The sequence below is a fragment of the Ursus maritimus genome, unplaced genomic scaffold, assembly GCF_017311325.1.
Source record: "Ursus maritimus isolate PB19 unplaced genomic scaffold, ASM1731132v1 scaffold_14, whole genome shotgun sequence".
NCBI classification, from domain to species: Eukaryota; Metazoa; Chordata; class Mammalia; order Carnivora; family Ursidae; genus Ursus; species Ursus maritimus.
Genome location: NW_024423786.1, coordinates 53,924,562 through 53,937,086, shown reverse-complemented (window position 1 = coordinate 53,937,086; position 12,525 = coordinate 53,924,562). Strand labels below are relative to the sequence as shown.

Genomic DNA, 12,525 nt, shown 5'->3' with positions numbered 1-12,525 from the left:
CCCCCCCCCCCCCCCCCCCAACCCCGGTCAGGAGCCCAGAACCACAAAGCAGCTCTTCCCAGCTGCTTTCTCACTGCTAGTTCCAGAAGGCCCTTGGAGCTCCTGGCAGTACCAGGAGGCCAGGGACCAGGGGCTACCCCAAGGCTTGGGCATGACTGGTTTCTGGCCACCTGGCAGGGTGACCTGGTAGCAGTTTGAACTTGCTGGAAGCGTGTGTTTTTTGGGGGAAGGTCACTTCCTGCCTCGGCCGGGGGGCTCTCAGGAGAGTGCGTGGTTGCTGGCCTCAGCTCTGACCTGTCTTTCTTCTTTCCCTGCAGAAGACGGGAGGGGCAAGCTGCGGCCGGCCAAGGCCAAGAGCGACAGGAAGAAGAAGAGCTATGGTTCCCCACATCCCCACCACCCCCTCTTGCCCCAGCTGCCGCCGCCCCCACCCACCCAGTTCCCTGCCGAGGAGGCGCCCAGGCTGCCGCCCCCGCTGGAGCCCCCAGTACTGGCCCCGGGCCCCGCGCCAGCTGAGGAGAACCTCCCACCGCCACCTCTCAACGTCGTGCCCCCCGAGGCACCTGGCGAGGAGCCAGAGGTGAAGGCGCGCCCCATCATCCCCATGCTGTACGTGCTGCCGCGGCCTGGCACGGGGTGTGACAAGGGCCGCGTGTCCTGCCAGCAGGCCTTTGAGCACTTTGCCCAGAGGGGCCCCACCTGGAAGGAACAGGCGGCCCCCATGGAGCTGACGGGTCCCGAGGAGGATGGCGGAGCCGGCGAGGTGCAGGTAGGGAGGCTGCGGCGGAGGGCCCTGGGGCTTGGGGGTCCCACCTGCCCCTGCTCCTGCCCGGCCCTGCTCGTCTGCAACAGCCCCCACGGTTCGTCACAGAAGTGCCACCGTGGCTCCTGGGGCCTCGCACCCACGACACAGGCCCGCTGAGAAGAGCAGGCCGTCCGCTTTTCCCCGATGGGCCGGGCTCTGCTGCGCCTGCGAGCCATGCCCTCCGCACATGCCCCCTGGTCTGCTTCCAGGCGCCATCCGCGTTCTCCAAGTTGAAGATGGAGATCAAGAAGAGCCGGCGCCACCCCCTGGGCAAGCCGCCCACACGCTCCCCGCTGACGGTGGTCAAGCAGGAGGCCTCGAGTGACGAGGGTGAGGCCCTCAGACCCTCTCCCCCACACGGAATGTCAGACCGAGCAGCCCCTCCCTGCTCAGCCTGCAGTGCTCCCCGCAGCCAGGCCCCGGCTGTCCCACAGAGACACCCCAAGGCGTGGCCCCCACCCCCATTTGCTCTGCTTCCCACCTTGGGGTGCTTGCTTTGGGCTGGTCCCAGGGCCTGAGACGTACACCGTGGCCTGTGAGGGGCAGGCTGCAGGTCACGGGGGCTCAAACCGCAGCCTGCCACCCAGAGCCCAAGACCACGGGGGCCTTTAACCTTCGTGTGCCTCAGTTTCCCTATCTGGAAAACAGGGACTGGCAGTCCTGTGAGGCATTCTGCCGGGAAGGTTAATGGAGCCGATGTCTAGAAGGCGCGCCATGCGGTGCTGAGCGCATGCTGGGTGCCGGGAATGCCGAGGCTGGGTTATGGCCCGTGTGGCTGTTTGTGCCTACGTCCCCCCCACGTACCTGCTCTCACACTCCTCGGGAACCTCTTCTGCCCCTGCTCAACTGGTGAAAGTTGAGCGGACTCTGTTCCTGCCGCAAGCTCCCCCCACCAGGCCTGGGCTGCCTGCCCTCTGCCCCTGCCCCCCCTTCCGTGGCCCCTGTGCGTCCACATCCCTAGCTGGCCCCCAGGCAGGCGAGGACCGCGCCTTCTCTCACGGGCTCTGCCGGGCTGCCTGGTGCAGAGTAGGCTCCCAGGCCAGCGAGCGAGTGAGCCGGAGGCCATGCCTGTGCCCCGTGTGCCGGCCGCACCCCCGCATCAGGGTTTGAGAAATGGTTCAGAGTCAGAGGATCACAGGGCTGGGCGGGCCTGAGGACTGCCCCGCAGACGGGTCCTGGCTCTGTGACCCCCATGCCCGTATGCGGGAGCAGCGCCGCAGCTGCTCCCAGAGCCACTCGTGACCTGACCTGTGGCCAGGCCGCCCGCCCAGCAGGGCTCTTCCTGGTGGCCCTTGGTGGCTGTGGGGAGGATGGAACAAACACGCTGTGGAGCTGGGGCCAGGATGCCGCTGAGAGCCAGAGGCACGGCCTCTTGGGGAAATCCTGCCGAGCCAGCTTCAGCCTGTCGTGTAAGACACACGTGGAGTTTACAGATCGTCTGGAGAGCACCTTCCATTCTGAGTCGGATCTGAGGGCTAGGGCGAGGAGGGGTTCTGGAGGCGCCGGGGATCGCAGGGCCAGAGCCCCCAAGAGTAGGGGGAGCTCACGGGAGGGCCAGACGCAGCTGGAGCCCTGCAGGCCCGTAAAGGCTGTTGTATCTTGCATCATTTCCAGAAGGTGCCTCCAGGGCTTCCCCCTCCCCCAGCCCGCGGGCCCCTCGGTGAAGCTGCGGCTCTTTGCTGTGAGACCACTGGGCCCCAGAGCCCAGCGCGTGTTCCGGGTTCTTTGGTGACAGAAGGCAGGCCAGCAGTTCTTGTCCCCTGCAGAGGGCCCGGGCCTGTGTGGGGCCTCCTCAGACAGAGCGGTCTTAGCCCTCGAGCCAGGCCCCGCCTCCAGCCCTCAGAAGATGGGCACATCCATCCCGGGGGTCTGTGCCGACCTCCTCCTCCCTCTCGGGAGTCCCAAGTCCCACACCCAGGACTCCAGGCCCCTGTCTGCTTTCTCTTCCCACCGTGCCTCGTTGGCCCCGCAGCTGTGAAGCTTGGCGCCTCAGGCACGAGTACCCCGCTTCTCAGGGTCGCCTCCTGCGGGGCCTTGAAGCTCAGCCCCGTGTCCTCAGGAAATGCAGTAATGAATGAGACATTGGGGGCTTGGGGCGTGGCTGGCTGGTGCGTGAGGCCAGCAGAGGCCACCAGGACAGGTGACAGGCGAGGTGGGGGAACGTCTGTTTGTGGCTTCCATCTTTCTACTGACACTATGTCACCGAGTGCGTCGGAGTGACACCGCCTTTCCTTGACTCCCGGCCATGGCCCTCTCTCGGGTCTGTTGAGCTCGGGGAGCCTGAGCCAGACCCGCCACAGCCGCGGAAGCGGGGACCTGTCCCCACCAATGCTCGCCGCAGGAATGGGCCCGCAGGGTGGGGAAGGCAGCTTCCTCTGGGCCTCCAGCCATGCCGAGGTTTCTCTCCGTCCCCTCCCGCCCTCCTGTTTTCCTCTAGAAGCCTTCCCTTTCTCCGGGGAGGAGGACGTGAGTGACCCCGAGGCCTTGAGGTCTTTGCTCTCCCTGCAGTGGAAGAACAAGGCTGCCAGTTTCCAGGCCGAGAGGAAGTTCAATGCCGCGGCCGCCCTGACCGAGCCCTACTGCGCCATCTGCACCCTCTTCTACCCTTACAGCCAGGTGAGCACCAGGCTGGCCCCGGAGCCCCAGGGCGGTGTCCGTCTGCACACGGGCACTCACTCGCTCCGCCTGACGGCGCTCTGGGAAGGGTGGTGGAGACCAAGAAGCTGTTTGCCAGAGGACCCATGGTGGGATGAGTTCGGAGCCTGGCCTGAAGGGCGGCCTGTGGGGCTCAGGACCGCCGCAGGGCAGTGGGGAGGAGGGGGAGCCTGGGGCATTTTGGGGCGCGTGAAGCCGAAGGCTCCCTTGGAAGGGCTGTAGGGAGGAGAGAGCCCGGTTTCCGAGTTTTACCGGAAGGGATTTATCAATGGGCCCGGACCAGGGCGGCTCGTGCAGGGGAGGGGCCTGGCCTGGAGGGGCACAGACAGCTGTCCTCAGGAGTGAGAGCAGCGCGGGGCTGGGCCCTGATGGCTGGAGCCGAGAGGCAGACTGGGGCCAGGGCAAGTGCCCGGCCTCACCCAGCAGGACTGACTTGTTCCCAACTGGGCCCCCCCTCTGTCCCGTTTCCCAGGTTGGGGACTTGGCCTCTCCCCGCCCTCTGTCTCATGCTGTTAGCCACCAGGTCCTGCCCGCTTAACCTCTGGCTCCTCCGTGTGGCCCCTCCCCCCACCCTGGCCTGCCTTCTAGCTCGCTCTTCCCTCCCCTGGCAGGGGTCCTTCCTGTTGGTGCCTCACTGAGGCCCGGGCATGTGTTCGGGAGGCCACTCTGGCCATGTGTTCCCTGGCTGCAGACTCCACCAGGGTCACCACGGGCCCCAGACTCAGTATGTTCCCATGGCCTTCCTCTGCCCTGATATCTGCCCCCCGCCACACACACCGTGACAACGTGCTCTGTGCTGACCCCCAGGGTCCCTCCCACCCACCTACCCAGCCCCCTGCCCTGCCAGACAGATTTCTCTTCATTCTTTGAGTCTGCCCAGCTGCCACCTCTTCCAGGAAGCCTTCCTGGGCCTGCTGTCCCCGTCACACCACACCCCAGGCTCTCCTACCCACATCTGCTCTTGCTCCAGCTCTGTGTTTATCAGCTCCTAGACCGTGAGTCTCTGGAAGACGGGATTCCGTCTCGGTTGATTTGGGTCCCTGGCTCCTAACCTAGTGCCCACTTAGCTGAGTGGCTCTGAGGTCTGGGCCCCGAGCCGAGGGCAGCATGCTTGTCTTAAAGGCACTGCTGCTTCACACTGCCTGGAGCACTGTCTCCATGCAGACGTGTGCAAACAGGACAGAACACGGACATCTTCTCCAGGCACGGCTGTTTTAGTGCTGCTGGGAGTCAGGGTGTCAGGAACTCCAGGCTGAGATGTGAATCTCCTTGAGTCTAGTGTCTAAATTTCATTACGCCCACACTTCTGGTGGGTTTCTGCTGTCAGAGCCCTTGGAGTCAGGGACCAAGCCTCACTTGTCCCATGAGGGTGACAGATGTCATGCCTGCACATTCTGTCTGCTTGGGAACCAGCTGGTCCCTTAACCCGAGGTGCCAGGCAGGGTGCCTCCAGCGGAGCACTTCCCTCCCGGGTCAGGAGTGGTGCAGTCTTCCTGCCACTGCTCTGTGGGTGTCCAGAGACGGGCCTGGGGGGTGTGCGACCTGGGTGCCGTGGGCAGGACGTTTTCATCATAATGTGTTCATGTGGTGGTAATCGGGGGGCTCAGTGAGGACTGGGGTATGGCCTTTATGGGACATATGTCAGAGGTGCAGAGAACACGCTGTATAGATTCACAGTGTCGGGTCGTGGTCAGGATCACAAGAACACACAGAGCAGGGGTGAAGGGCTGGGGGCCGCTGGTCTTGTGGGCGGGCTGGGCTCTAGAGCATACACAAGCAGACATCTGAATGTTCCTGGAAGTGGGAACGGTACATGCAAAGGCCCCGGGGCAGGATGGTACCTGGCTCCTGGAGTGTTGGAGGCTGAGCGAGGAGGCTGGTGTGGTTGGAGGGGCATGAGGGCTCAGGACAGCGTCCATGCCAGTGTGACCCTGAGTGGGGGATTTTCAGTGGGGCAGGACAGGGTCTGACTGTGTTTGAGGGCATCTCTTGAGGGTCAGGGTTGGGGGTGGGAGTGTGGGATGGGGGCAACTGCAGGAGAGAGTGAGGAACAGACCATGGGGGGTATTTGGGGCCAGCAGAGGGCATTAAGGGTGGCCACAGTGCCTGGCCTGCTTGGCCCACGTCAGGTGGCCCGCCCGCCCATGTTGGACTCCCCACTGAAGGTGGCCCCCTCTTCCTACAGTCCCTACAGCCCGAGAAGGAGGCTCCCCAGGCCTCCCTCGGGGAGGGTCCCTCGGCTGCTCCTCCTTCCAAAAGTGGCCAGAAGACACGGCCACTGATCCCTGAGATGTGCTTTACTTCCGGTGGTGAGAACACGGAGCCCCTCCCCGCCAACTCCTACATCGGTGACGACGGGACCAGTCTGCTCATCGCCTGCGCCAAGTGCTGCCTGCAGGTCCACGCCAGTGAGTCCCGGGCTGGGCCGGGCCGGCGGCAGACTGCTATGCGCTCTGTGGCCCCTCCCCAGGTGGCCCCCCTGCTTCATGCTGTGGCCCCCTCCCCGGGTGGCCCCCCTTGGGTCTGCAGAACCAGCAAGCCCCTTCCCTCCGGGCTGCTGTTTGGGGGCGGTCCCAGTGCCTGGCGTCATGGGGTGGCCTTCCCCCTGGCTGATTCTGACAGTTCCACTGAGGCCTGTCCTCCCCTCAGGGCTCTGGGCAGCAGTAGCAGGAAACGAGGTGCCCATCACCTCATTTAAAAGTGCTATGATACTGTTAAAATCCTCACTTTGGGGCAGGGGTCAGAATCGATGGTAAAGCTGAGGTTCTAGAGTGGTCCGGGGGATCCCATCTCTCTCTGCCATGGGCGACCACCCTCTCCCAGACCTGAGGGCCCGACGTAGCCCGAGACAGGAAAATGGATGTCTGCCCCTTTCTCAGGCATGAGGGGCAGCAGGTGCGAGCTGGAGCTCCCAGGCCAGGAAGGAAGCTCTCTGGAGCCGTTAGCCCCGTGGGCTGCCCAGCAGACGAGGCAGCCGTAGCTGTCTACACAGCCCCTGCAGAGGCCCGCCCCGAGCTCATCTTGTCCCCTGGCTAGGAGCCTGTTTGCTGCTCTGCCTTGCTGAGCCCAGGTGTGAGACGTGCTCCTGGGCGGGCGGGCCCCCAGGGGATGGCGGTGCAGGCCCAGGCCAAACCCCCCTCCTCGATGCCCTCTCCCCATTTCTAAACCAGTACCAAGGTCCTAAGCAAACCCGGATCCCCCAGAGCCTCCAGTTTCTGGTTTTGTGAGCAGCGATTGTGCCTGACCGCAGGGCCCAGCGGGCTCCACGATGCCTTCTGAGCTGCAATAGCCGCGAGGCCCCCTTTCCGTCGTGTACAGCTCCGTGGTCACTGTCCCGGCTTCCCAGCCTCCCCCGGCCAGCAGAGCCTGGGCAGGGCCTCCAAAACTAGACTGGAGACAGCAAGGGCTGCCCGGCAGGGGCCCTGCTCTCCTTCCCCCTACTTGAGTTCCAAATGAGCCATTTCCAGACTGTTCCTGCTGCGCGCAGTGGCCTGGATTCAGGGAGAGAGAGCAGGGAGAGCAATTGCCCTAAATGCTGCCGCTGAATTCCAGAAGGCCCCGTGGACTCTGCATGCGGCCTGGCGACAGATGCTGCCCGTCTCAGCTGCTCCCTCCCCTGTCTTGCAGGTTGCTACGGCATCCGCCCTGAGCTGGTCAATGAAGGCTGGACGTGTTCCCGGTGCACGGCCCATGCCTGGACTGCGGTAACTCACCCCTGCAGCTGGGTGGTGCCCTGAAAGCCGTGGAGGCCTGGGGGCGGGGGTGGGGGGTGGGCCTGGGACACGGGCTCTGACCTGGTCCCCAGGGTGACCTCGGGCTGGCCGCCTCGCCTCCTTGGGTCTCGGTTTCTTCAACCTTGGCAGCGAGGGGGTAGAGCCCAGTGCACCCCCCAACCCTGGCCAGTCCCTGCCGTGGCCGCTAGTTTGAAATGTAAGGACCGCGGGCAGGGGCCAGAGCAGACCCCAGGGCAGAGAGGCACAGCTCTGCCCCGCACCCCCTCACCGTGTGGTCGTCCGTTTCCCGCAGGAGTGCTGTCTTTGCAATCTCCGGGGAGGAGCCCTGCAGATGACCACTGACCGGAGGTGGGTGGCAGGGGCTCCTCCTGGGTGTGTGGCCTTGGGCCCAAGGCGTGTGGGGGGACCAGGAGGAGCCGCTGGCCCAGAATGTCCCTTAAGGTCCTGTAAGTCCCCACCAGCCAGCGGCACAGGGGTCGTGGGGGGCAACAGCTGTGAGATGACCCGAGGGCCCAGGGGTGGGGTGCACCCATGAGTCCTCACCCTAGCCTGCCCCTCTGCCCCCCCGCCCCCCGCCAGGTGGATCCATGTGATCTGTGCCATCGCTGTCCCCGAAGTGCGCTTCCTGAATGTGATGGAGCGCCACCCCGTGGACATCAGCGCCATCCCTGAGCAGCGGTGGAAGCTGGTAGGTGCCCGACGCCTTGCCCCATGGGTGCAGGGTGGTCACCCGGGAGCCAGAGGCCGTTGGTTGCAGTTCGGCCAAACCAATGTCTTTTCAGAGGCGCAGCAGGCCCCTGGCTTCCGGGGTCTCTGTGCAGAGACGTCCGCCGCACAGCCAAGCAGTGTGTGCAGCTTGTGCCTTCCCGTGTAGGGGAGGCTGCCCTCCCCCTGCCCTGGGCTTGTGTAATTACCGTGAGCTCGGCACTCAGACAAGCCTCCCGTTGCGCCGGGCAGCGTCACTAACCGTGGCACGCCGTCGTAGGGACGGCAGAGCGCGCGGCTTGCTCCTTGTGCGTGACAGAGCTTTACACGCACTGACCCGCCACCGCCCGGCCCCCTCCCTTGGCCCCCGCAGCCACCCTTCTGCTCTCCGCGTCCGGGAGTTGGACTCTGAGTGGGGTCATGCAGGATGTATTCTTCTGGGCGTAACAGCCAGTCTGTGTGCTTGCCGATGGCAGGACTTGCTTCTCCTGTGGCTGAGTAATATTCCATCGTGTGGACACGTCCCATCTCTGTTCCTCCCCTGGTGGGCGCGGGGCTGTCTCTGTGTTTTGGCCGCCGTGGGCAGTGCTGCCGTGAACCGGGCCGGCAGATACCTTCTGGAGATGCGGTTTTCATTTCCTTTGGGTAAACCCCTACCGTGGAATTACTGGATCGTGTGGTGGTTCTGTTTTTTTGTAACATTTTTTTAAAGTAATCTCTATACCCCACTCGGGGCTCGAACGCACACCCTGAGACCAGCCGTTGCGTGTTCCACCTCCTGAGCCAGCTGGCGCCCCCGGGGGTTGTATTTCTCACTGTGTGAGGCCCCTCCGGCCTGTTCGCAGAGCGGCTGCACCCGTTTGCACTCCCGCCAGCCGTGTGAGAGGCTCCCCTTTCTCCGCGTCCCGGCCGACACCTGTCGTTTCTGGCGGTGTTGATCTTAGCCGTCCTGACAGGCATGAGGCGGTATCGCGTCGTGGTTCTGATCCGTATTTCCCTGCCGATAAGGGACGGTGAGCATCTTCCCCCGTGCCTATTGGCCACCTGTCGTCTTCTTTAGAAAAATATCTGTTGAGGTCGTTTGCTAATTTTTAAATTGGGGGTTGCTCTTTTTCTTGCTGCGGAGCTGTAGGAATTCTATAGCAGGCCCCTCTTGACGCCCATTGCACTTCCCTCTGCAAGGAGCACACAGCTCGCCTCGGGTGGAGCGTGGCCTCGAGGGGCTCCCACCACTTCCTCTCACCAGTGATGGTTACCCTGGGGGAGCCCCTGGGACAGCAGGCGGGGTGGGCAGAGTGTGACTGTGAACACGCCACCGGCCAGCCACGTGACTTTGGACAGATCCCTTGGCCTCTGCGGACCTCGGCCTTCCCATCTGTACGCTGGGCCGCCGTGGCCTCCTGCGTGGCGAGCAGTAACTGGGCCCGACCGCCCGGCACGGGCTGAGCCATCTGCGCACCAGCTCCTGCTCTCAGGCCCGTCCTTGCTGTGACTTCACGGCTTTGCTGCAGACGTGTGGGGCTCTGCCAGGGACGTGTGTCGTGGCACCTGACAGCACCGGCTGCTTTGCCCAGCTGGTTTATTTGCCGGCTGCCGTGGGCGTTCTGAGGGTGCTGTTCCTCCAGGCTGCGGGCGGGCAGGAGGCAGAGAGGGCTTCGGCCAGCAGGCCTTTCAGGGAGTCCTGTGGGGACATGGCGCTTGGAGCCCACAGGTGCGGGGTCCCCTGGCAGAGTGGGGCAGCCGGAGGGAGCCCGTGTGGGAGGGGCGGGGGGCCTTGGCCGCGGAGTATGCGGTGGCCGGCGCCAGCCCTGCCGGGTGCAGACAGGTGATTAGGAAGAGGCCGGTGGCCTGCAGGTGATCCTCCAGGAGCGCGGCCGTAAAAGGCTTCATTATTCAGGTGGAGGGATGGTGCGGCGCGCCGTGCCCGTGATAGATCCTCCCTCCCAGACGCTTTATGGATCATCTGACATTTCCAGCTTGCAGCCTCTTCATTACCAGCACTTGTAACGATGAATTAAAAATCCTTCTACACGAGGCTCACTTGTACTGCCTAATGGAGCCTCGCAAGGAAGCCAGCAGTTAACTCCTGCTTGCCCAGCCACCCGCCCACCTTCCAGGGCCACATGCTGGCCACAGGCTCAGGGATGGTCACTCCTGGTCATCTCCGTCCATCTGTCCCCATGACTACTTGCCTCTGGCCCTGGGCGCTGCAGGTGTCCTGGCTAGCGGGGGCGGCCCCGTCCATACCGTGGCTGTGTCCAGATGAGCTTTCGGGTTAGCCCGATCCGCGCCCGTGCTCCCTCCGTCACCAGGCTGGGATGATCCCCAGAGGAACTTTGAGGTCTGGCGGGGTCTCCCGAGTGGGAAAGATCAGCTTGTGGGGGTGGTGGAGGCAAGGCAGGTGGGGGGCAGGTGCTTTGAATCCGTCCTGCCCTCCTGTCGGCCCTACTTTGAGGTGGAGGGGCTCACATCAGCCAGCGTGAGGAGGGAGGCAGGCATCTGCCAAAGCAGGGTGGCGGGTGGGCGTGAGAGGCAGGCTGAGGACATGGGACCTGGTGTGCATGTGTGATGGGGGAGAGTGTCTGCAGGTGGGAGCAGCCTCCCCGGCCAGCGTCACACCCACCTGTGGCCCCGGCCCCCCCAGACCGCTGCTCTGCACCAACGTCTGACACACCCCCTGCACCCCCTTCTGCAGCCTCCAGGGGAGACCCAGATGCCCAGCACCAGGGGCTCCTGACAGATGGCGCGGCGGGGGCCTGGCCCGCATTCTCACTGGTGCGGAAGTTCAGAACGAGGGGTCACTACCCGCAGGCTGAAGTGCTTTGTGCCGTCAAATGTAGCCGTTGGGTTCCCCCAGGTCTCTACCGTGGGGCCGGCCCGGCTCTGCCCCGGGGGGTGCGGCAACGCTGCTCGATGCCCCACTGGCTTTGTGGCGGGACCTCCGCTCCCTGCCTTGGGGCTGCTGTGAGCCTCCCCGCCTGTGCGAGGAGGCCCCGTGCTGGAGGGTTAATGCCGCCCTGCCTGCCGTGTCCACGCCTGTCCCTGCAGGCTGGCGGGATTAGGTATTGACAGTTTAATAATGAGATCTCATTGCCATCGATCGGCGTCGGCCGCGCTCCTGCGGCGCCCTTTGCTGCGCTGGTTATCTGGCTTTTGAACATGGTTTACAGAGCGATAAAGGCCCGCTTAGTAAATGCTCAGAGTGAGGGCGCAGCAGGCCTGGGGGGTAGGGCTGTCCCACCTCGCGGACTCTGGGGGGGGGCGGTGGGGAGCAGCCTCGTGGAGGAGGCAACGACACGGTGCCTTATATTCAAAATCGAGGTAGAATTTCCCATTTTAAAGCGTACAGTTGAGTAGCTTTTAGTACATTTCACAGAGTTGGGTAACCATCACCATGCTCTCGTTCCAGAACATTCTATCCAAAAAGAAACCCTGTCCCCATCAGCTGTCACACACACCCCCGCCTAGCCCCCAGCCCCCACGAGCCCCCTTCCCGTCCATGGAGGAGCCTGTTCTGGACGTGTCACACACATGGACTCACACCACATGGCCTTCTGTGTCCAGTTCCCTCCCTGAGTGTCGTGGGCTCAGGGTCCGTCCCCAGGAGCAGTGCCTGTCGGTGCCTCGCCCCTGTTTGTGGCCGAGTGAGGCTTCCGTGCGTGGCTCTCAGTGCCTGTTCCAGGCAACTCTGCAGAGAGGGTGTGTGGAGAAGGATCCAGAAGTGCTCCTGGGGGAAGCCACTGGCTGGGTTTGGGGGGCTCTCCCCCAAGGTCAAAACCCCCGGCCACGTGGAGCTCTGTGGGCTTTGCCCCCCGTGCCTCCCCCCACTCCACCCGCGGGGACCGCTGCCTTCCAGCCCTGGGTCTCGAGGGCCATCCCGGGGAGACCTCCCAACCCCATTTTCTCTGCCTGTGCCCCCCCCAGAAGTGCGTGTACTGCCGGAAACGGATGAAGAAGGTGTCGGGCGCCTGCATCCAGTGCTCCTGTGAGCACTGCTCCACCTCCTTCCACGTGACCTGCGCACACGCCGCCGGGGTCCTCATGGAGCCTGACGACTGGCCCTACGTTGTCTCCATCACCTGCTTCAAGCACAAGTCAGGGGGCCACACCGTGAGTGCCCAGCCCGCCCCCGCCCGCCCCACCGCCGGCTGCCTGCGCCCTGACGCAGCCGTGTCCCTGCCGCGCCAGGTCCAGTTCCTGAGGGCCGTGTCCTTGGGCCAGATGGTCATCACCAAGAACCGCAACGGGCTGTACTACCGCTGCCGGGTCATCGGCACCAGCACGCAGACCTTCTACGAAGTGAACTTTGACGACGGGTCCTACAGCGACAACCTGTACCCGGAGAGCATTACCGTGAGTGGCACGGGGCGACGCGGGAGCGGGGAGGTGGCCCGAGGGGCTGCCCGGGATGCCTGCAGGGGAGGCACCGCCTGGTTCTGCGGACACAGGGCCGAGGGCAGTCGGTTCTAGACGAGCTTGCAGCCAGGGGGCCCCACGCACCCAGGCCCCGGCGCCCACACGCTCGCCTCAGGAGTTGAGGCCCAGCACGCCACCTGCCTCCTCGCCGCCAACACCCAGCAGTTAGGACGGATGAGCGTGCCAGGCGTGGCGTGGGGGGGGGGGGTG

At 64.4% G+C, this 12,525-nt stretch overlaps 1 protein-coding gene across 4 annotated transcripts in view; it reads left to right on the top strand.

Moving 5' to 3' along the window:
- KDM4B (lysine demethylase 4B) overlaps positions 1-12,525 on the top strand; it is a 135,793-nt gene that overhangs the window by 119,156 nt on the left and 4,112 nt on the right. For all 4 annotated transcript variants that reach the window (XM_040629523.1, XM_040629522.1, XM_040629521.1 and 1 more), the window contains 8 exons: positions 1,015-1,135; positions 3,243-3,421; positions 5,646-5,868; positions 7,088-7,164; positions 7,487-7,542; positions 7,774-7,882; positions 11,824-12,009; positions 12,088-12,252. In XM_040629523.1, coding sequence (XP_040485457.1) covers positions 1,015-1,135; positions 3,243-3,421; positions 5,646-5,868; positions 7,088-7,164; positions 7,487-7,542; positions 7,774-7,882; positions 11,824-12,009; positions 12,088-12,252 — 1,116 coding nt within the window. The remainder of the gene's footprint in view (positions 1-1,014; positions 1,136-3,242; positions 3,422-5,645; positions 5,869-7,087; positions 7,165-7,486; positions 7,543-7,773; positions 7,883-11,823; positions 12,010-12,087; positions 12,253-12,525) is intronic.